We start from the raw sequence: 25,467 nt of genomic DNA, 5'->3' as shown, positions 1-25,467 counted from the left end.
CAGGCTAATTTCATACTAAGAAATGTTCTTTTTAATAAAGCATTTACATTTGCTGAGGCGTTAAATTAGAGGACGTTTCTTCATAGGTCAGTTATTTGAAAATGTATATTGGAATGTAAATATGGAGAGCATTTAACATTTACATGACATTTCTATGATTATTTGTTCAAAGTTACATCCATTATTAAACTGATAGTTGTGGCTGGAGGTTTCAGTAATTACAGGACTGTTTAATCTTTATGTTTTTCTCACAGAGAGAGACCGAAGCTAGCAGTAAATGGCCTAGTGAGAGAAACAGGGACAGAGGAATAAAGAGGGGAGTCAGAGGAACAAGGAGCGATGGAGAGACAAGAAAAGAGGATTAGGCTGGAGCAGTCATAATAATCAGTACACAGCCTACAGCTATAGACAGACTAGAGAGACCGAGAGAAATAAATTGAAATAAACTGAGACAGAGAGAGAGACATACAAAACCAGTGCTTAACAACAGCTGAGGTAAAGTTTTGCAATGAACATTTGCTGTTCCACTCTGTGTATCCCAAAGTAATCTGAATAAAATCTTTCTTTATGGACTGACAGTGACAACTTCTTGTAAAACTGCCAATATCCTTCTGTTAAAAAACTTTGGTACTACTTTGGCATACTTTATACTACTTTGACAGTGGTATACAGTACTTATGTCTATGATGGAAAAAATAACTTAAAAGGGGTAACAATAAGTCAATGAATCAAGACGTTGGTTGAATTTTAGTAACTAGCAACATATTAATCAGTTATGCATCTCAAAACTTTAAGCTTTTAAATCAGGGGGTGTCCGCTGGATGGTATCTATGTGCAGCTGCTCAAGAAGTAGCCATGCTTAGAACTAAACATGACACGCATGTTACATTTATGTGTGGGAATCTTTTTGTCCAATTTGATTTAGAATTTATTCTTGATTGGACTATTAGAAATGGGGGCACAATTTTCATTCTCTTGTTCCAGTTTCCCTGAAATACAGTATGAAACCTAACTGGCGATTAAATGGTCCACAGCCTTTTTATTTTAAAAAGTTAACTTCATTAAGTAATGAATTAATCAGTTTTAAAGAATGATACAGTCTGTATGAGAATAATAAAATGAGGGGGAGGTGGAGTGCTCCGCCGTGTTAACGTTCTGTCTGTAGCAGCGGAGAGCAGCCTCACTGCTGCACAGTTAGCTCTGTGAAAGCCATCGCTGTCCAAGATCTAGAGCAGGTACAACGTTTTAAAGGTGAAACCGACTGAGAAGAGTTACGTTCTTTCCCACCACGGTGACAGAAGTTGTTTCATGTTGCAGGGTGTGTTGCTCTCATCTGCTGATCCCACAATACATTTCACAATACATATCACATTTGTCTTGCAAATGCAATTATTCAGACAATAAATCAAAAGATGATTGCAACTGCTGTATTTTCAGAAGGTCAAGTGCATCTCAATGTTAACTGCTGGTAACTCTAGTGCGTGCACGCTGTAGACTGTCTGGGCGCTGCACTGCCCTCACAGCTGAGTTCCACCTTTTTCCCCTCTGTCATCATGTTAATTAACATTTATAAAATCAAAGTTTCAATTCAGAATCTTTCACATCTGCATTACGACACATCTAAGAATCAAATATTACCCCCACTGCTAGCATCAATCTTGTAACTTGCATCACAGCTGACTGGGACTTTCCATCTGAATAATCCAGAAAAGAATGCAGAAAACTCAAACATTCTTATTTACTTCATTTATTTCAAGTTAACATTTATTTATGTATAATATGTACATATATATATATATATTTCTTTCTTTAAATGATATTTTATGAGGTCCTATGTTTAAAGGATTTTTTAAATAAAATGTAAAGTAATGTATTGGACAATGTATTGGACAGTTTTGCTGTTTGAATTCTACATCACTGACTTCTTCAAAATAAAGTACAACTTTATCAAACGCTTTTCAATTTGCTGCACAAATTAAATTACTGTAGCCTGCTAATTCATTCTCAATTTCACTGAAGGAAATAGATTTTTTTTCCCATCATGATTTCAATTAGCAGCAGCAGCCTCAGGTAGCCAGCTGGAAGCAGACAGGTTACCACAAGGCAAAGTATTATTACTGCAGTTTCCAACTTGTTTTCCATTTGTTCACGTGTATGAAAAGATCCAAAATGACTTTAAGTGTACTACCTATAAGTGAATTACTTAAACAACATTATGTCCCAAGCTTTTTTCTGGTTGGTCACTGTAACTGTGATCATGAGAAGTATTACACTGTATTTATGGCCATATAAACCAAAATATTCAATATTAATCTGCAGATAGTAACTATTCTGTTCTCTCCAGCAGACCCACCACTCTATTTGTATGTATGTAACAATATATAGCAAGACCCACTAAAAAACAACAACAACCTGAGCCCCACCATGCTTATTGATACTCTAAATATGAATAAAGCAGCAGGTAGTGTTATGCATTCTTTCTTAGATCAACCAGACTCAATGGTCTGACTCTTAACTATTTTTATTCAGTCTTTTTCACTTTGCTATCTTTCAGTGTGACGAAGGTTTTTGCCAGCCTACGTCCTGGAATGCTCTCATTACCTCGGTGCAGTTGCCAAGGGAGCCGGTGTGATATTCAATACTTCTGTTTCCCATCCCTCCAATCTCATTTACACTTGACACCTGACATTTGCATAATGGCCTCCCTCCATCTACTGAAATACAGGGTGGAGGTGAGGTAGTTACATTGTGTGTGCGTGTGTGTGTGTCTGTGCTCACGTGTGTTTAGTTCTGATGAGTACATTTGCCTATCTAGACTGTGTGTTTGTGTGGTGTGTGTCTTTGTGTGTCGCAGGCAGGGGTTAAATGACTTCCGTCTTAATCTAGCTCATTAAGCCTGCGGAGAGCTCGGAGTGCACCACATTGGCTGATTTGGGACAATTTACGGAAATGCTGGCAGGAAAACGTAAATGTGCATGCTAATCAGGGATGCTGTGACCCCAATCAGTCAGAGACAGATATTAGGGTGTCAGGAAAATTGAAGAGGAACATGAGTCTTTGTCTTTTTTAGAATGTAAGCAGTGTGAGATACTGGTGAAGTGCTATAAAAATGGCACTCCGTCACAGTGTTGCCGTCTTGCACCCAACTGCTCCGTCCATTCATCACAAGTTCTGGCAGAAATCTTATTCAGCGCACGGCAGTGTAGAGAAGTGCATCAAGGCCTCTAGGCTCTCCTAATCAGGAAAGAGCTGCAGCAGAATATTCTTATGTCGACAATCACCTAAATCAAACTAACTGACTAAAAGTATTAGCAAGTCAGCCTGTTTGTATTCATTTACTTTATTAAATTCAAGAAAATAATTTGTAGCTTTCACTTTGGACCTCTGACTTCGCCCATATCAAAATGCGAAAGTAATGATTTCGCCGGACACTCTCTGCAAGAATCTTAGAGAAATTTCTGTTTTAAAGGATTAAACAATTGTCTTTTCAAATAAACTTGGTGCTGAAAAGGTGTTGGAATTTATTCATTTGTTTAGCATTTCCCAATGCACCTAAATACCCACTGTGCATTAGAAAACACTTGAATTAAGGCCTAATGTTAGCTCAGAAGCTCCCCCAGTCAGCACTATGAACAGTGACACAGACAGCCAAAACCTGCCTTTCACCAGCTGGTGGCTTATGCATTTTGACTATAGACTATTTTTATAATTGCTTCAGCTTATGCACAATGAAACAATGCACAATGAAACGATGTTCCTACACAGAAAAACACAAGAGACCTAACAGAACCAAGTGAGACTACAAAAACCTACACTAGACTACATAAACATACATAAACCCACACAGGACTACATAAAGTAAATGTTTTGTTTTTTCCCACCTACATAAGGCCAAAGCATCTTGAAATTTCTGTATCATGTCATTAAATGAGGAAGAGTCAGCTTTTCAGCAGCCAGGACTCGAAATTTACTTTTTTGCCAGCAGACCCAACTAAAGATTTTTTTTTCAGTCTACATATCAAATATAGTTGCTTTAACTTTCAGAAGAACTTTCAAGAACTTCAGTAACGTATATCACTTCAATGCTTCAATGTGTTTCTCTGCATGTAGTTATAAATAAAACGTTAGTTAGTTATAAAATCACCCAAGGTGTTTGGTCACAACCAGGTTTCATTATTCTTTTAGTAATTGTCTGAGTTATTCTTTCTTGTTTATTTCGAACTGTTGAATCAAATAATGCATCGCTGCAAAATTTGTACACACAGTGATGGAAATTCACATACACACATTTTGAACATACATTATACTAAACACTCACAACTCAAAAGCCATGAAACCATGACTCAAGTCACTCAAGATAAACTGACCTTGTTGTGAGCAGTTTCACATAGGAACTATTTTCTTTCATTTGAACTACTTCCATCAACTATATCATCTCACAGAAGGAAGCCTACATCCAACCAGGATGCCATTAATTTTTGGATTCTGTACTGTCATGAACATAAGCCTCTCATCTATGACTCTTGTCCTTTTTGGGTATTCACATTTCAACACCAGTACATCTGCATGCATCTTCTTCTCATTAAAGAGAAGTATCATGATATCATGTGCAGATCACAAGTGTACATACCCTGAAGGGTGTGGTAAATGCCTGTATCTACGGTCCAAAACACATATATACTCATACACACAGACATAAAGTAAGTGAAGATGAACCAATTGAAATACACATGCACAGAACCACTCCAGATGAAAATATTCTGCTCTGCATACCTCTGCACATATTATAGAAATAATCTCTCTCATAATACACCAATTTGTCACAAACGCTGTGCCTCGAATATTTATCATGATATCTTTATGTAGCACCCCCCACAAAAAAGAGAAATAATATAATCCTCCCCCACATCCCTCCTAGCCAGAAAGCTAGTGAGCTAGAGCTGAGTGAAACGTCGTACTTAGCAAATTGCATTTGAAACCAGGGGGGAATAAATACTACAGATAAAGACTGCTCTAATGTGCTCAAATCCATTAGAAATCTCATATTCACACATAGCAGAAATCACATTACAAGACGCCCCTAATGTCATTTCACAGGGTTTTTCCAGCAGCATTTGCTGCCAGGGTGAGACACTAACATCAAACATAATGGATTTTCGCCTTTTCCCTTCTCTCCCCACCTCCCGTCTGTTGTTGATTCCCTCTCATAGAGTCTGTTCTGTCCTCTGGTTGAAATTCCCTTCCAGTCGTCATTGTTGTGGACATGAGCTATATTTCGGGTGGATGTAATGAATTTAACCAAACAGTTTAACAGAAGAGACCACTCACAGATAGAGGAGGGGGTTGCACTTCTGCGGCTCATCAGCCCTGGAGGAAAGCTCGCCAGTTCAGTGTTGTTACAATTTATTGCAAAAGTGTTTCTATCCTTAGACTTCCCATGCTTCACTTACTTTACTGAAAAACAGACGAGCAGATGGGGCAATGTGGAAATACCATGTGTACTTCTGCTTGTTTGGATAACTTTTAAAGTGGAGTGATCGACATCTACATTGATTTTCCATCCTCTGAGGAAAGATTCAACGTCTAAGAGGGGAATAGCATAGTTGTCTCACAGATGAGTATTTAAATTCATAGCCTTTAGATTGACGTAACACATCGAGAGGAGAGGAGAGGAGAGGAGAGGAGAGGAGAGGAGAGGAGAGGAGAGGAGAGGAGAGGAGAGGAGAGGAGAGGAGAGGCTCGATAAACAGACTCAATCAGGGTCTGGCAGTTTGACTTTTCCACTGGTTGCACATTCACTGGGCACACCATGACTCCAGCATGACTGGCCGGGGATCAAACCATCACTGATAGGAGAGGAAGGACGAAAGAGGAGAAATATCCATCTCTTTTAAAAATGTATGTTGTGTCCTTTTAAGAGTTCTGGTTTGCTTCTTCATCTCACGGTTTAAAGGGACAGTTTGGCCATATATTTTTTTTAGGTGGACCTTTTGCTCCTGACCCGATCCAGAGCAGTACATTGCTTAGTCTTCGTGCTGTTATTCCTCTCTGTTTCTCTAAACTGAGGGCCTGTCGACTGGCATCTACTGTAGCTAATACACTGACAATAAATAAGTACCCCATTCAAACCGACACTAACTAATCAGAACTATACCTTTAACTCTGGGATGATTCAGTTTGGGCATAGGAGAGACATATCTGGGTATTATTACAGAGGAAGAAATAATCTCTACTGAGCCAGACTTTGTTTTTGGGAAACTAAACATAATATACACACAAAAAATATCCTTCAAAACTGCAGAAAGATAAGCAGAGCCAGAGGCCAAATTACCCAAAATGTACAAATCGAAGACAAGAGCAGCAAATGAACTCTTTGTCCAACAACTGGCTTATTTTTCTTCTACTCGCACTCCTGAGTGCGACATGAGTCAAATATGGCTATTATGTGGACAGCCAAACAATAAATTAAAGCAAGCAGCATAGTTAGAGACAACATAATGCAGCACAAAAACAACAAATCATAACCTTAGTTAGCCTACAGTCTTTGACATTACACAGAAAAACACACAAAAAGGACAAATACACCCCAACCCCAATTATTAACTGTGAATCAATGTCTCTTAGAAATACCTTGAGTCTGTTTAGCCGCTATCGGATTAGATGCTGCACTGAGTTGAGACCATCTATCTTTGAGAATAATTAACTATCCAGAAAGATGGACTAACTTATGTAACCACCAATTAGGAGATCACAAACATTCCTTTCAGAGGGAGTTGGTGAATTTTAATGAGGTTTAATGACTTGTTGATTGGTTGGTGGGGTTTGTTTAGAGAGGTACACAGGGCAGATGTGCTGGGAAGAGTTTACAAAACAAACTCCTTCCACTTTCTCCCTCATCTGCTCACCTCTGGTGCGCACTGCATATTAAACTATACAATAACAGAAGTGCGTGGGAATATGTGGATGTGGTTGCAATCTGTATAGTCTGAGGTTTTGTGTGTCCACGTGTGCATGTATGCTTATCTACAGCTCCCCTCGACAATCAACCAACCCCCCACTCCAGCGCACGCGTACATACACACCCGCACGCACACATCCGCAAAGGCTACTTCAGAAGCCGAGCCCCAGACAGGGCGAGCAGATCAATCAATTACATCTCTGCTCCAGCAATCAAACAAGGTTATTATCAGGCAGCAGCTCACCGACCTGGAAAGGCCTGGCCAATCAAAGGCTGCTGTGATGTGGGGGCTGGCGCTCACTCATGTGACAGTAACACAGAGTGGCAGCTCATGTTGTCAAGGGATAGAGGGATGGAAAGAGGAAAGACAGATGACTGAGGCCGAATTCAAAGGAGAAAACAGAAGGAAGTGTGCGGGACAGCAACAAGAGAATATCTGTAAATCATCCATCTCCGGCACTCCGTCTTTACCTTGACATTACTCTCAGAAGGACACTAGAACATAATAAACACAGATCTTAATAAACAGAGATAATATTTTTTTTCAGGTTTTAGAGGTACATGCTTGGAAATAAACATGCTAACTGGAACCATAAAGGGTTTCGGGGCTCGTCCCCATGGGAGAAACCTATTTGTTCTTTTTTGGTAGAACCTTTCCGTTCAAGATTCTTGGAACCGTGGTGCTCTCTCGTGAATCAGTCCACGTTAGCACCAAGGCACAACAACGTGTACAACATGACACCCACTTTGGTTCCCTAGGAAACCCTGCTACTTTTTGGTTCCTGCTGGGAACCAACTGTGTAGGTGAACCAGAATGGGGCAGATCCATGTTGGTGGAAAAGGCATATATAAGAGGTTCTACAGAGAACCTTTCTATGCTGTAGTAGGTATAACCAGAACCCTGCGGGTATCATTCAAAACCTTTACATCTTCTACAGGTTTCATCCAGTATACCCACCAAAGGGGTCTAAAAATACCCATTTTTATAATACAAGGATTTCACCTATAACCCTCTTATCTTCTGAGGGTTCTGCAAAGAATCAAATTGTATTCTGCTGATGAGGCAAAAACACAAAACACAAAATTCCAAATACATCTACATTTGAAAATACCATGTGAAACATGGATGAATATTTGAATATTTGAGGGTGAGGGGTTTTTAACACCCATGCCTTTAAAAATGGTTTGGGTGAAAAAGGTTGTTAATGGAACCCTTAATCTTATAAAGAAGCCTTGACAAACCCTTTCTTCAAAAAAGGGTTCCTCGGAAGCAAATGATTCTGGGTAGAACTTCAGCCCTTCAGGAAGAACCCTTTTGGAACCCTTATTTCTTAGAGTTTAGTAAAACTCTGTTCTGTTTTCCTATTTTTCCTTGGCTGATTATGTCCCTGGAAAATGCAGGAAATGACAGACAAAAGAAGACAAACACACAAGCGCGGGAGAAAGCAACACATGTTGAAAACATCTCAACATTGTGGTTTAGTAATTCTCTCTTGGCAGCAGCTCCCTCTGGCATTTATTTGATAAGCATTAAGGGCATTCTGCCTTTCCACTTCTGTCCTTTCATAGCAACAGGTCCGAAGAACCATTTTAGGCTTAATTAAATTATCATACACTCAAAAAATGGAGACTTTCATTTCATTAAATTTTCGTTGGTCACACAATATAAACTAAGATGCACACACAAACCTACAAATCTCCGGAGAATACAATCTAATCTCTTTCAAAAGCAGCCAATCAGAGACAATCAGGAACTGTGGGGGATGGATGGAGACAGCATGACTGTGTGAACATCTGTGTGATTATGACCTGGTCATCTGGAAAAGCTTCAAAGATCTAGAGGTGTGTGTTTTGTGTGGTACATATAAATGTTTGTCTTTGTGTCCCGGCACAATTTCTGCGTCTGAACTGACCAGGCGAGAATTCCAAGTATCCGCTATTTTTCTCCACGCCGACCTAAAACCACAGGGACCTTCAAAGCCGACTTCATAAGAAGTCTACTGCTGAGCATTCAGACAAACTAGACCCCCTTAAGCTCCGACTGACGACTGTCTGCTTCACATGAGTCTGTTGGACAGGTTGCCCTGGGAACTGAGTCTGATTCCATTATGGGATGGATAAACACAATCAAAGAGTTTATCCACCTTCTATAGCCAGAGAAAAGACCCCCGCAATGATGGATCTAATCTCCTGCACAATATCTGGTATGTGTGTGTGTGTTGGAGTGTGTGTCATGCCGACGGTGTGTATGTCTGTCTCTGTGCATGCGTGTGCTTGTAAGACATGAGGAGATTGAAAACTCTGCACTAGAAAGTGGCTGAAGTTGCACTTTTGGAAAGAGATAAAACCGGCAGTATTATTTACAACATGGTGTGTGTTTGTGTGTGTGTGTGTGTGTGTGTGTGTGTGTGTGTGTGTGTGTGTGTGTGTGTGTGTTGTCCTGTGGGGAGGGCATCAAGAGATAAAAGAATGAAGATACGGCGGTGCTGCAGCTAGTGAGCTAGTGACAGGTAGGAGCACCTGACAGATTCATAGCAAACCGGCATTGTGTTCTGCAAACATCCAGCAGCTTTCCTTTGCTACACACACTCTTTAACTTTCCATCTGTCTTCTACTGCACTCGCTCCAAGTGTATTTTTGTTTCTCTTATTGTCATTTTATTTCCTTACATTTAGTTATAGTTTTAGATAAGTTACTATTTAGTTGGAGTGTATATAGTGTTTACAACAACATTACTGTATAGGCATGTCCTTGCAAATCAAACAGCTTGTTGTTTCAGCAGTTTCCTTCAGGAAGAAGGATTCAGGGGTGTTGGGATTGTTGTTCCTACCACTAGCCACTCATATTAGTTTGCCTCAAGGTGACTGACCCTGTGGGAGACTTTCCCAGAAACGCTACATTATTTTTATCATGTTAATTATTTCAATTATTAAGAAAGTTGGTGATGCCATTTGACCATTTTAGGATTGAGTGTATTGCCCCACTAGTGCCCGCATTTCCAAAAAAACACAGCAAAGGTGCCCTTCTCTGATGCCCCTATAATGAAGTGCCATCTATGGACGGTCATCAGCCAAGACACCGTACTCTAGGTTGCCATTCCAGTGGAAAAACATGACAAAGTGTGCTCTAGGGTAACTGTCCAGTGGAAAAAACAGGCCAAAGTGCCCTCTAGGGTAACTATCCAGTGGGGGAAAAAAACAGGACAAAGAGCCCTCTAAGGTGCTTTTCCAGTGGAAAAACCTGAAAAGTGCTTTCTAAGGTTCCCTTGCAGTACATAAAACATGAGGAAGAGTCCTTTAAGGTGTTCTTCCAGGAGAAAAGTGACATATAGGCTGCCCGACATGGTTGGCCTCTATATGTGTGCTGCATTTATTTATTGCAGATGTGTGGTATTTACTTTTTTTTGTACAATTTTATTGTAAATCTTGACCCCACACGGCAAACAAAATAAATGTCTTCCCCAGATTCTTTGATCGATCTCCCAATATGTACGGGTTACATCCTACCATTCAATAGTGTAGTTCCTTACCATCCTCTCTTTTCATTTTCTCCTAATGTGCAGCATTTTATACATGTATGAAGAGTGTGTATGTGCACATATAAAACTTCAATTCAAAGCAAGCTAACATGCCACCCAGCTTACATGCAATCTAAGAGCCTTTCTATTCCTCTGCATTTTCTTTCTTCTTCCTCCTCTTCCTCGGACTTATCTCGCTCTATTCTCATCCCACCTGTCTGTTTGTTTCTTTTTATCATCTTTTCCTTTGTGTTTTTTCTTTCATGGCCTCCCATCTGCTCTCTTCTCTCTGTTGTTGGTTTCTTTCTTCTACCTTCTTTATCTCTCCCTCTCTCTCTGACCTTTCCAGTGTAAAATCCTCTCTCCACCTGATTCCCAGTTTTTAATGGGTGTGGGTTAGAAAGACAGAGAGAGAGAGAGGAAGGGTGCTATTTACTGAGGAAAATCCTCCTGAACAAGTGAGAAAAGATTAGAAAGGAGAGCAAGGGCTGGCAGAGCAAAGCAGTACGTGCATGTATGTGTGAGTAAGACTTAAGACAAGATGTCTATGCTGCATTTTAATAGCCTATGCGCAGACACCTCTTTGAGGTGGATGACAGATGTTATTGTTAAAGGAAAACTGTAGTCGTCACCGGTAATTATGAAGTTGCTGCCTGACTAAACGAAGGTTAAGGTTCAACCACAAATTATTTTTGCCATTTTCAGTTCTGCCACAGTGGGGATCTGCATGTTTGAAACAGGTCATGCACAAGACAACTCAGTCAGCAACTACAAACAGCAGTCTTGTCACAAAATGATCTCAAAAATGACTTTTTGATCAAACAAAACTTGTTTTTTTTTTAATTTGTTGCTTCTTACTGAGACTGTGGCTCAATAAACTGCCTAGTGGATAAACATCATAAAAGACTGTGTAATTGCTGGACTTACATGGATCATAAATACCTGAGTAATGGGTGCCATTTTCCATGTTGCAGTAAGGAGTGCATGGACAGTGACTACAGCAGCACCACTTTGACAGAAAGCAATAACCAAACTTGTTTTTCTGTCTGCTCATCATTAGCAAACAATAAAAGATACATGCAGAGGACAAGGCTATCTTAATAACTGCCTGCTTCTCTGCCTTGACAGACCATGTTATTTTCTAGCCTTGGCAATTAATTTGGCTTATGACCTTGAGTAAAGGGAAGATTCTTCACTTTTTACGTGGATGTCTAATCAGTGTCGATGTGAAATATAGTCATTTGAAGCAATAATTTCCTCACAGTGTGTTATATTGACCAAGAAAGCTAAGGTCTCCTGCTTGCAGACTGTGACGGCAGTGTACCAGGATGCTTGTGCGCATATTTCTGAAGCTCATGTTGCTGTGTGTCAGTGTTGAACAAGTTACTGAAATTTAGTTATTAGTTACAATTACTTCTCGCAAAAGTAATTGAATCGCTTTATGATTAAAAGTAATTAGCAACTAAGAAAACTTTTGTATTACTTTTAAGTTTCAGCTTCAATTCTCTTAATAATGCACATAGTACTACATTGTTTTAGTGTAGCTATTTCATTTTTAATAACTGTCAAACTTTTTATCTATTATTGTACCTATTATCACCAATATGACTTAGTAATATTCCTCAACACCAGAGGGCAGCAATGGCTAGTATTCCTATGTGTAAGCTGAACCTTTTTTGCCTATGAATTAGACAGACCACAGACAGTGTTGGATATATGTTGATCAGGCCTTGTTGAAGTAATTAATCGTTATATGATGAACAATTTGTATTATACTATGATGAAAAGCAAGCTCACATTGCCTGATCTGTCAGGGGAATAGGTTTAGTTCGTCTGCTGTGTCTGCTATCCTCTGCAGTTTTGTTTTTAGGTAAGAATAAATGTAAGGAGTAACAAGCCCATTTAAATGTCAGCAATCGTAATTGTGTTATTAATTTGAAAAAGTAATCAGTTACATGTCTAGTTACCACCAAAAACAGTGGAATTACAGTAACATGTTACTTTGCAACCCTGATCACCACCCGAGCATAAAGATATTGCTTTGCTACAAAGGTACAATAGCCTGTAGTTCTTCCTTAACACTAGTGACATCAGAAATGTCACTGGATACAGGAAAAACAACAGATCTTGCAGCACGAGAGCTCAGCTTTCTTGGCCAATACTGAGGAATTTCAGGTAATAATTAGAATTCTCAATAAGTTCACACAGATCTAATTTTCAGGTTTTTTTTAAATAATGAAATTTGGCACGGCAAAGTCTTGTTCTTCAAGAAATACTGGACTTTAAAATGTCAGTGGGGTTGTGGAAAATTTAAATGTTAAAAAAAGGTCTTCTCCTTGAATGCAGTGTTTGAGAATTCAACAGTGCACATCTCAGCTAAATCATCTGAGAAACCTCAAAAACACTTTTTAAAAACTTCTTTAAAGATACTCCATTTCACCTCTAACTCTTGCTCTTCCTATTTGTCTTGGTCTGTGTGTGCTGCTCAGGAGGGGAGTTAATGAGAGTGTGAAATTAGTGCAGAATCATGGCGTGTTTCGTTTTCACCACAGGCTACAGCGGTGGGAGGCAGAGCCCTTCTGTCCTTTTCCTGTCATCTAGCTTTCTATCCGCTTCTCATTCCTTTCATCGCCTGCTCCATTGTCCTTCCCTCTCTGCTTCCCCCAAGCAGTCTCTGTCAATCTCCAACCTTCTGACTCTTCTCTCCCTCGAGTAGACCTGGTATGAATTCTACTATCTGCACATCAACATGAGTACTTTTTAATAAGCCAAAGCTGTGAGTGCATACGAAGAGATCTGTACTCAGTCGACTGTTAAACAGCAGTGAGGAGATCAATCTAGTACCTACCAGCCTGACATTATGTGAGACCGGCAGGATAATTCTAAGCTTGCTTTATGTTTTGGTACACAATTGCACAGACAACAACATGCACCCACATACAGATAAGAAAGAGTTTTGACTCCTGTTGGTTATGCAAACATTTTACTTACTAATTAACTCAGATATATGGCAGCAACTCTGTTGGACTTCAGGCTTTACCTGCACACACAAAAACACCCACTGCCAAACAGGCACATACATAGCAGACATCTACAAGCATTGCCATGCTTGGTCATCTTGTGGATGGTGAACAGGGAGAGATTAAGGGGCCCGCTGAAGCTTTTCAAAATGCCAACCTCGTCCGGAGCAAGGGGTGTAAATACCACCCAAATGTCAGCAGGAGACCCTACAAGTCAAACTAAATTGGCTGCTACATGCACAAACACTCCCCTACGTCTGCCCCATATTGTGCATGCATCTTTAAAGACATACATTCTTAGCTCTGACACATCGAAAGTAGATTGCTATACTTGTGAGGGTGGAACCATTAACTTGCTACAAGCTGTAGCACTGCTGAGCCTAAAACAAACAAGAAGCAAAGATTCGGCTGTATTGAGCCACATCAAAATAAGTTTCACAACATATTTGCTGCTGGCGATGAACTAAGTAAATGACAAACACACAGACAGACTCAACAATTAGGCATACACATGTGATACATAGCTTAGGTGTGATGGATGGAAATAACAGTAAAGGCATCTACCTCATAATATTCAGTGTGTATAGAAGGGAAACACATATTGTTTGCAACTGCTTTGGAAAAGCACATGCCCCGGAGCAAGATAAAGGCAAACATTAGCACTAAGTACTTTAGTGTCCACTACACTCTAGTCCCCTTCTCATTATAAGCCTTTTTCTGGCATTTAGCCAGGGCTAGATTGTAGCAGCAGCAGGATAACTAAGGTAGCCCAGATGTCCTCCTCCCCAGCCACCTCCTCCAGCTCTTCCAGCGGGAGTCCAACGCTTTCCGAGACCAGGTGGGATATATAATCCCTCTAACACATTCTGGATCAGTGATGCAGATATGCAATTCTGTTCACTCTTCACTTTTTGGCTGCTTCTCGACATTCTGTCCAAAACAGAATAGGGAGCAAGCCAGAACCTTGGTGGAGCCCAATGCTCAAATGCACTTCACTTATTGCAGAAGAATAGAAATACAGCTCTGACTGGGTTACAGATGAACCTGACAGCTCATGGGAATGACACCCCATATTTCCACAGTATTCTTCAAATACTGATCAGCCAAACATTAGAACCACAGACAGTGAAGTGAATAACATTGATCATCTCTGTTACAATGGCAGCTGTCAAATGGTGGGATATATTAGGCAGTAAGTGAACAGTCAATTCTTCAAGCTGATATGTTGGAGGCTGGAAAATAGGCAAGCTTAAAGATTGACTTTGGGAAGGGCCGAAATGGGACGGCTAGATGATTGGGTCAGATCATCTTGAAACTGGCAGGTCTTGGGGGGTTTACCTGTTATGCAGGTATGGTCCAAGGAAGTACAACTGATGAACTAGTGACAGAATCATGGGTGCCCATTGCTCACTGACCTGATGGGCTAGCAAAGGATACTGTAGCACAAGCGCCTATGCTGACTCGTCCACGGTTGACAGCATGGTAAGTCAGAACTGGACCATGGAGTAATGGAAGAAGGTGGGCTGGTGTTGACATGGTCATGATATAGCCTCCAGATTCCCCAGATCTCAATCTGATCGAGCATCTGTGGGTGGCACGATGGGGAGCTAGACAATATCACAATATTAGGTGGGTGGTTTTAACGTTGTGAGTAATCCGTGTACTGCTGTCACCACTGCTCCATGACAAGGGGCCTGTATCAGGAAGCAAGTTCAACTTTGTCTGGCTCTGTTTCGGTTACTTGGCTTCACTGAGCATTATGTATGTACTTAATTACAAGCCGATCAGATGCAACATCGTCTGAACCATGAGTGGAGTACTTAATATGACATACAGTAAAATGAAATGGTAATACCCACAGGGAAATTAGATTAATGTGCCAGCAGAACATGGTATTCAGTAAGGCAAAAGATAAAGTGTAATCACACAAGTAGAATAGAATGAGAAGCTTAGCCTTACTTCTACATCTGAATAAATTGTGGGATTTGTTTTACAAGCTCTTCAAGTGATCTGATTGGTCATTACATGGGATGCTGACATATTTTGATCAACTACTTTTAAGTTAACCCTCTCTGGAGCAGGTTAGCTGTGCAGCAGAGGTTACCATGGCAATTCATCTCTCAGTCCTAATTATAAGTGAACCAGCTGAATACTTGAAAAGCCTGAAGAGAGCTTGAGACAGGTGTCAACATGGAAACCACATTGCCGCAACATTACAACATAAAATTTTGACTCAACAAGAAACCAATGGAATGAAAAACATAATCATATAAACATTTCAGAGGGTGGTATTTGCAGATGTTGTGTTTCTTTGGAAACCAAACACAAACAAAGATCTGAAACAAGAACAACATAAAGTATACTTGATTTAGTTGTGCAGAAAAGAAATATAACACAATCAAACCCTGTTGTCTCATACGCCTACACATTACAACACACACACCACTGATTTCCAGTGCTGCAACCCCCAACTGTTTCTGTCATTAAAGCTGCCATGAGTTGCATGGCTGGCTGCAGGAGGTGTAGTGATCCATCAGCAGCATGCCAGAGCTTTGCCATTAGAAAACCATCTGCAAGAAACAGCGCTCCACTGGCACTAGAAGTCTAGAGAGGGCAGGTCGGAGGGAGGGAGAGAACGAAGAGAGAGCCCTGCGCGCGAGGCAGTTTGGTGTGATTGATATGAACCATTACAGACAACATGGGAGAGGTTGGCAGAAAGCTAGTCACCGTTTTATTTTTGGTCATTTGTTCAGACAAAAGCTTGGCCAGGCCCACAGTGAGTGAACAGGGGTTGGACGTCAGCGTGTGTGTGTGTGTGTGTGTGTGTGTGTGTGTGTGTGTGTGTGTGTGTGTGTGTGTGTGTGTGTGTGTGTGTGTGTGTGTCAGGGAGAGAAGGAAAGTGTGTAAACGAGAGGCAGAGAGAGGGACTGAGAGGAAGATTCAAGGCCAAAGCATCAGTAAAGGGACATAAGCACACAGGCAACCACCTGCACATCATGCACTCTTAAAAATAAGGGTTCCAAAAGGGAACCTGAAGTGCTGAGGTTCTACCCAGAACCATTTGCTTGTGAAGAAAGAGTTCATTTAGAATTTTTCAGATCCCTGAAGAACTCTTTTGTCAAGGTTTTTTTTTGTACTATAATATAAAAACCCCTGGGTGTGTTGTAGATAAAGCCCTTAGAATATGAAAGGGTACTTGGTAGAACCCCCCAGGGTGGATTCAAAATGAAAGCCCTGTAATGTAAAAAGGGTTCTCCGTTGAAGCCCTGGGTAGGTTCTTGATAGCAGGGTGGAGACAAGCCAAAGAACCCTTAATGGTCGCACTTTTATTTCTTGTTTTTGTTTTGCTTTGTTTAGTAGTCAGTCCAACATTCAGTGGTCAGAGTATACACATCATTTATTTGCAAAATCTACACAAACACCTGCTGTCTGTATTGGGTGTTTTTCCAAGTTTATTAACCGACTGTATGATTAAAGAAACTTTGTTGAGCCCAAACACCAAAGTAAGTTAGCTACCTCATAACACAGTTACTACCCAGATGGTCTGTGTGAAGCTATAAGTCTCCACTGGCTGAGAATTCATGAGACTTTTACAGTGAAAACATCTGTTAAGCTGCCAGATTTACATAAAGATAAACAAAGGGTTTGCCAAAAAGGCACAATTATCTTGCCTGGATGCATTAAAAATATGCTCCGTGATGTTTAAAATTGTAGAAATGTATGCCAAGCACCATAGTGTGGAAGTAGGAAACATCTCTTTTTAATGGATCCTAGAAGGTAATGTATCACTGCATGGAGGCCAATTCAATTAAACTGCTTCACGATTAGATTTACACTACTCGCCTGGGACCACAGCACTGTATAGAGAAGTACCAGACCTACAGAACATTACCACAAAGACAACCCTTCACAATACTCAAATTTAATAGGAAATAAAAGCGAGAGCGGTAGTCAATCCCAATTCCTGGATGGTATCAACAAAACATTTTGAAGTGAAAGTACAGTGTATTACATCACGTTTGATTTACGATATCCTTCTAAACATTAAAAAGGCTGGAATCGATAGATGGTCACTAAGAGGCCTTGTAATATAATTAGTTTACATTTTACTGGTATTGAGTCATGTCCCAGCCGTCATACGTCTTGAGCTTCTCGGCCATCCCTTTCTGACAGACCAGTACGACACTAGTGGCCCTTTCACACATGCACACGAGTGTCTCGTGAAATTAATGAAATCTGCCCAACCTGTTCCAGTAAAGGCAGCAGGTTCTTCTGTTCATGAAATTTATTTTAATCTAATCAGTCACCTATTGCTGGACATCAGCAGTGTTGTACATTAGAGTGTCCTAGTGTTTACTGTGTCTACAGCAGCAATGTAATATTTTTGTCTACACAGAGGGTTTCTGCAGGTTTTAACAACTTAAATTTAAGACTTTTAAAGACCATTATGAATCCAATTTAAGACCTATTTCACACCCATACTGGCAAAAGTAAAATTAGTATGAAATTAATCTCTAATTAATCAATAATATTAAGCATTCTGTTAATGAAATCTGCCAATCTAAATTGCGTAATGTAAGCCTTTCCCTTCCCAGCACGAGCATGAAGCTAGCTGTGTGGGCTCCATAGTTTCCATTAGAGGGTATTGGTTACAATAATTTGTAGCTGTTACAGTGTGATTGATTTTTTTCCCCCAACACACATTTAAAATTGCGACTTGAAGTTATTTCAGCTTTATAAACCTAACATTAACTTCATAATCCAATACATTTTTAAGAACTGTCAAGACATTTTAAGTCCTGAAATTCAGATTATTGGATTTTAGTCTTATCTACGAAAACCCTGTAACTATTATGGACCAGAATAATCCTGAGTGATAATATAAGTAAGTCTTGGTTGGTCAATCTATCATAACTGATTAATTGCATTGCAATACTGGCACCGTATTCATTCTTCTGCAACAAAATACTCTCAAATTAAAAGTGGCTTGATATTACGATTTGCTTATCATTTCATTTACTCTATCTTACTTTGTGACTCCGCTGTACTTCAGCACTCACTCATGCGGTAAGTGGTGACTCATTTCAGATGAGTCACTACAGACTTCTTGCTGTTTTGTGTTGCTGATCACATTGCCAAAAAAAACACATCTTAAAACCACATCCCAATTAATTTTTGGCTGAATGTTCAGTACATCACTCAGCGTCGTACCTGAGGAGAGGCTGGAAGATCACAGTGATGTTCCTCGCTCCTGGTTTACACACAAACTTCATTTCTCCCCCTTCAATCAGGTTGTCATCAGCACCACCTGCAACACAGGAGAAAGGATTCAGCCAAACGCGTTAAAATAGACATCTAGTCATAATAGTGTTGTTGCAGTGGGTGTTTAAACAGCAAAATATGTAAAATGAGTATGTGCAAATTGTATGTAGGCTGACATTTAGAGGATTCAAGTGATTCTGTAGATCTGCTTTGAATGAGCCAAACTAAACTCGAGGCATATATCAACTGCTTCACTTTGACATCACACACAAGCTCTATAATTGCATAATCTGACAAACTGACCATAATAACAGACAAAAACACAGTCTGAACCCAGCATGACAACCATCACTAGAGCCTGACTGAATACTGGATTTTTGAGGCAAATACTGATAACAATATCAGGGGGCAAAAGTCATTATTTCATTTTGCAGAATGAACTTTATTGTCCAAAATGACATCAAGGAGAAGTTTTCATATTGGTGCATTCTGGACAACATATAAACCTTTATCAATATCGACCCATACAACTGTGAGAGGCCAATATCTGCTGATAATATTGGTTGACCAATATATCTGTCTGGCTCTAATCATCACCTGTGCCCTTTAACAAGACACCAAATCCCAACCAACCCCAAGAGGGCTGTTCTGTATGCGACCATGTACTGTGATCTCGTAGAAAGCAATAATGTTCCCTCCATTAATCTCTTTTTTTAAAACCTCAAATTATTCTGAAATATTGTTAAATATTTAAATATTTAATCAACACAAGAGAATACCTTCAGCCCTAATAAATACATCACTCAATCAGTGCAGCTCTCCATTACAAATCTAAACGCATCCCACATGCTTACACTCCTTCATGCCCCTGCGTCACTGCGTGGGTGAGCCCCGCAGCTAACAAGGGTTAATCAGAAAATCATTGCCATGTAGCATGCTCAGAAAGGAGTCAGGGAGGTAGAGGTGGGGAGGGTGGAGGCTGTTGCCAGGGACGATCGGAGATCACAGGGGAGAGAAAGAACACCGAAGCTCATTACCTCCACTCATCCTGAAGTAATCAATATAATTGATGGAGAAGAAATTGCGGTTCGTTGTCAATACAGCAAACTGCAAAGCAAAAGGATTGTCTGGGTCTTTTTGTGTGTGTGTGTGTGTGTGTGTATGTGTGTGTGTGTGTGTGTGTGTGTGCAAAGATTTTGAATGAATACTATGCATGAGTGCTTGCACACATGTTTATGTATATGTTTATACAGAGTTCGCAAGCACAACATGATGGAGAAGGAGAGCAGTGACATGGTGGCATTCCTGATGTTACGCAGTGGAGAAAATGTTATTCATTAGAATTTCTTGTTTTAGGTTTATGATTAACTCCCAGGGCGCTCAGTAACAATACATCCATAATACTGGAAAAAACAGACAATGCAGTAAATAACCTTCTAGATTCTAAACCAAGGGAGTCTGATACGTCAACAACTAAGCTCTGCACATGCGAAAAGCTTTAGGAAAATGTTTCCTGTGAAAATAAGCTTTTTATTTCACTAAAATAAAAATTCAAGTTGACTGAATTTGAAAAGACTATTTGAGGTAATTAGTTTTGTAATGATTAAAAAAAAAATAAAGTATTCTTGTCAAATAAACTTGATATTAATTCAGTTGTGCATGATAAAACATGTTCGATAAGCTTAACAGATTAAGTTGAAACAACTCTTCAGTCACACTGAAAAACATTTATAACATTTATTATAATTAATTAACTTTTTTAACATCATGGTTTGCAGTGTTTTGATTATTGTGAAAACAAGCAACTATGTGTTTTAGAGACACACAGCAAATTTTCATTATATATGTTTTCTCCAGACTATAAAAAAGAAGAGTATTGCATAATTTGCTGATCAAGTTTCTTTAGAAACTTAATTTAATGAGCTGACTGAACTTTAAGTTAAAATAATGCATATTCAATTTGATTTTAATATAAAGTCTATGGCTCAAACTCACTATTTGGAAAACTCATTTTTGCACTTGCAATTGTTACATGTTGCTCCTAATTACCCTGAATAAATAAAACATGTATTTCCTTTAAGTTAACAAAAAAAGATTAGTTGTTTCGACTAAATTCCTGTGATTTTTTTTTTACAGTGTAGGATTGTGTAAGAATAATACCATCAACATGCTGACTGCGCTTTCCTGCTCTGGTCAGTTGAAATGGGGTGTGATGTGCCGTCAAGTGTACAGAGGAAGTTAAGTGGAAACTGGACTGGACAGGAATCAAACAAGATGGTGATCCTAGCTACTTTGATAGGGTTTCAAAATGGGCAAAGGTGTGTGTGCATGTGCGCGTTCTGAAACGGTGAGATTTCAGCTCGGCACAAAGCCTCGCTCTGCTGTTTTCTTCTGTTTCATTTCCATGTCCAATACGGCCTTGCAAAGCTTGTGTGATATAACACAAAGGACACTTCGCCATAGTGCGAAAGCCTGTTCCGCATTACCTGCACAGCCTGTCTCGCCTCGCATTCAAATGCATATGAACCCATTGTTCCCTGTGCCCGGGCTCCATAATACATTTCTAATGGAACACGATTCGTTTGAGAAATATGGGAGACAACACGGTTCGTATTTTCATTAAAATGACAAGGTAAGCTTTCATTCCATCCAAAACTTTCAAATCAAGGGTTTCTGATTCTGATCTGTTGCCATGAAATTCGCCTGCACGGTGAGCCCACATCCGCGTTGCTAAGTGGAGACAGAGATGAGGTCCAATTCACTCAAACTCTCTCTTTCTCCATCTCTCCATCCATTCATCCTTCCTTTGGTGCCAATTCAATTAAGACTCAATTACAGGCTCCTAAACAAAGCTGCCGCCAACGCACTCTCCTGCCTCCACCCTCTCCCACATTTTCTATCTCGCTCTCTCTTTCACTGATCGTCAACGCGGAAAGAGCCGGCTAAACTTTTGTTTCCTCGTCATCGACTTGCAAACACTCAAGTTCCCATGAATAACATCAACATGTCACAGACTCTGGGGAAGTTGGCGTTACTTGTCTGCTCCAAGAGCCACATCTAACCAGCAACCACACACACACACTCACACACCAAATTGACTACTATGTATGTATTCCCAATGACAGTGACCAATTTAATTTCATGCTCTAAACATCTGCATCCGTGTCAGACAAAGGAGCGAGGAAGAGACCTCATTGATCCATGGGGTCTGGGACCAGCTGCCAACAGGGCATAGCACTGATGAATATTAAATAGGCTTGCATTAATATGCATAGGATTCTTCAGAGTTGTCTAGACGTGACAGGGTGGCTCCGGTTTCAGGTCAGGATGCCACCAAACTGCTGCCAGCCCTCTCTCCACATAATGTGTAAAAGTGCCATTTTGTTTGCGAGAGCATGTGTGTTTGCATGCGTGTGCTCGAGTATTCGTTAGTGCTGTTTGGACGAGTGTGTGAATTTGCGTTCCCTTGGTGTGTGGTCTTGATCCAGGATTAGTGGGAGGGGTGTGTGGAGGTGTGGTGCTCAGTGGGACGGCAACGGAAAGCTGGAAAGGAAGAAGCGACACATTCTAATGTGGCCAAATCTGCCTGAAATCCCCCTTGAGGACCACCGCTCCGTCTGCAACACACACAACTTCTATCCATAAAAAAAGCATGGCTTAAAAGGGTACGAACAGACAGGTACACCCTGAAAAATAAAACACCTAAGCAGAACCATGAAGGGTTCTTTGGCTTGTTCCCATAGGAGAACCTTTTTTGGTTCCTGGTAGAGCCTTTAATAAAGTTTTCACTTGAAACCCTTCCAGAGAGTTCTGCCTAAAACCCAACATAAAGGATTTCACCCACAAACACATTTGAGAGGTTCTAAAGGAGAACCCTTCTATGGTGTAATGATTCCACCTAGAACCCTCTTCTGGGATTCTGGACAGACTTTCCAACTTCTAAGGTTGCTAACAAGAACCCACCCAGCCTATTTATACTCCAAGGGTTTTAAGTAGAAGCCAGACGGGAGGTTCTACCAAGGTGGATCAAACAAGAACACTTTTATTTTCCAAGGGTTTTCTCTAGAACCCACCCAATGTGTTCAACCAAGTAACCTTTTATATTCCAAGGGTTTTATCTAGATCCAATGCAGAGGGTTCTAGAGAGAAACCCTTTATATTCTAAAAGTTCCAAAGGAAAGGGTTCTTTAAGGTTTTTAACAAACAGTGAGGAACAATTTCTTCCATAAAGGGTTCTTTGGATGAAAATGGTTCTGATAGGTAGGTTCTTATAGATCTCGACAGACGACCTTTCTTCAAAGGAAGCAAATGGTTCTGGGTAAGCCCTTCAGGAAGTACCCTTTTGGAACCCTTAATTTTAAGAGTGCACAGATATGTATATACGTACGGTACAATGGCTCTAAACACACAACAAACACACACACACACACACACGGGAGTGAACTGACACAGAGCCAAAAACGGATCAACCTAAACTACATAGATACCATATGCTCACACACTCTCACACTGTGACACCCATCCAGCTCCCTGTGGTGCCTTAGCATGCACTCCCCAGCCCACATGTAATCAAGTCAGGCAGTGACTTAGTGAAATTGCATTAGCTACACTTTCCTGGGTTTGATGAGAAACGGGTTTGATCCTGTGATGAATTCCGGCCCTGCCCAGATTTAGGCAGGGAAAGAATGAACGTGTGATGCCTTCTTTAACACACTCCAGTGTCTCCGGGGACCAGCGTGTTTCTGTATGCATCTGAGAGTGTGTCAAAGGGGGCGAGATGAGGAAATCCAGACAGACGGGCAAAGGAACAGTCATAATCCCTAATTTACAAGTGGTTTGAATCTGTCTTGTGGCCACCAACTGAATTTGTGTGCTTGTATAGAAAAAAGGACAGCAGCAAACACAGAAGCACTCATGATGACATGCCTGACGATGTTTGCGTGTCCATGCACTGCCACAATATAACAATTAATGTTAATGATATGTGGGTTTAAATCTCATATTGATGAGGCTGACACCTTCTGGTCAGTTGGTCTGACCAAATTCTCATTGGTAAGACAGTCGCTGGTGCTACTTTCACAGAGAGAGACGCATTTCTTACTCCATTATTTTCAGGGGCCAGAGGGACATATCCAGACCTGATGTATATATTTTCTTTTTGAGTGACAGGCGATTCACTGAACATTTACTTGACTCCAAACTAATTAAAAGTGCTTTTCGTGGAAGTTTATACTGCAGCATGAGCTTAATAGCATTAGCTTTGTTGTTACATTCACGCCGGTTATGATCTGTGACCCTGGCTGGTGCGTCTGTGTTTCAGTTGCTGGTTTATGTAGAATTACTTGGTAGACATGCCCTGAATGTAATGATATATCTACTTGTGAAAAAGAAATGATTAAACTGCAGAAATCCATTTGCTTAACATTGTTCGCTGTCTAACTTCAGTGTGCACACAGTGCACTGTGGTCAACTCAGATAACCTAGAGATGATGGGTAGATTTTTTGTCGTTTGATTTTCTTTGACAGTTATCACGTCTAAATAATTGTTAGGTCAAGTTAAATGAAGATGGAATTAATAGTTTCCATCATGTGATTCTTAATATGTTAGTAAAGATTATTACATATCAATATTGAGATAATGTTGTGACAATAAAGTCTGAATGCAATAGCTTTGCACACACACGTTGTGACCAAATTTAACCTCTCATTTACAGCCAGTGTGCCAAGCTGGGTTTGTGTTTGTGTTACTCAAGAGGATCAAAGATACCTGTGATCGCTCTGGCTGGATTCTGATTGGGACTGGCAGGAGGGCGACTGGGTGATTGGTGTAATTGACTCACAATCATGTCCCACACACACAGTGTAGGCTCACAAAAGTGAAAACAATTGGCTGTGCTGGACAGCAGCATGAGCAGAATTTGACATCAAAATACAAACACACACGAACATGTTCGGACATAAAACTTTCAATAGCGCCCATAACACTATCCAAGCTGAAATTTGGAGGATTCTGCAATATCTGCACCTCTCCCCAGCACGTACGGTAATTGCTGGCCTATAATATTACAGTGAGGCAGTGCTCTTCCTTTGATTGAGGCCTGTAATCTGTGCCGTTAGCCAGCACTGCACATTTCAAGCTACATTGTGCAAATATAAAGTGCCATATAGAATAATCCAATTTTCAACCTCAATGGCCTCATTTGTCTATCGCCGTTATGCTATGAAAATTACATTGGGAGTGATCAATTCAGGTAATTCTCCATGTACAAATCAGATGCATTTAATCGTGTATGTGTGTGTATGCTTGTGAAAGAATCAGACTGGCGGTCGGCTACACATATTCACAGAGCTGAAACCTGCTGATCCAATAAGAACGATCCGCGTGTCAATAATGTATGACTCTGGTCAATTCTGGGCAACCCATTCCACTCAGACTGTCTTCATGTCTGATTGGGTCTTAATGAGAGCCTTCTATTATTAAAATTAATTTGACGGGATGGTATCTGCTGCTCCACCTTCCAGGAGACCAAATCCACCCCTAAGCTGAGAATAAATGGTATAAATAAATAATAGTATAAATAAATTCAGGTGTAAATTGAGTTGGATTAATTATTAAAAGCGTCACTGTGGCATACAATGTGTCTCCGTGGTCTTCAGTTTAATGAAGGCACATCTGTCAGTGGTGGTATGACAACAATGCACTCGAGTGT

The 25,467-nt window shown here is 40.3% G+C and overlaps 1 protein-coding gene across 1 annotated transcript in view; it reads right to left on the bottom strand.

Moving 5' to 3' along the window:
- exoc4 (exocyst complex component 4) overlaps positions 1-25,467 on the bottom strand; it is a 153,606-nt gene that overhangs the window by 76,066 nt on the left and 52,073 nt on the right. The window contains exon 11 of the mRNA XM_084710580.1: positions 18,707-18,803. Coding sequence (XP_084566706.1) covers positions 18,707-18,803 — 97 coding nt within the window. The remainder of the gene's footprint in view (positions 1-18,706; positions 18,804-25,467) is intronic.

This window comes from Lutjanus erythropterus, chromosome 22 (assembly GCF_056507025.1).
Source record: "Lutjanus erythropterus isolate fLutEry1 chromosome 22, fLutEry1.hap2, whole genome shotgun sequence".
Lineage (NCBI taxonomy): Eukaryota > Metazoa > Chordata > Actinopteri > Lutjaniformes > Lutjanidae > Lutjanus > Lutjanus erythropterus.
Note: the sequence above shows the minus strand (reverse complement) of the source record. Positions and strands in the feature narration are given on the sequence as shown.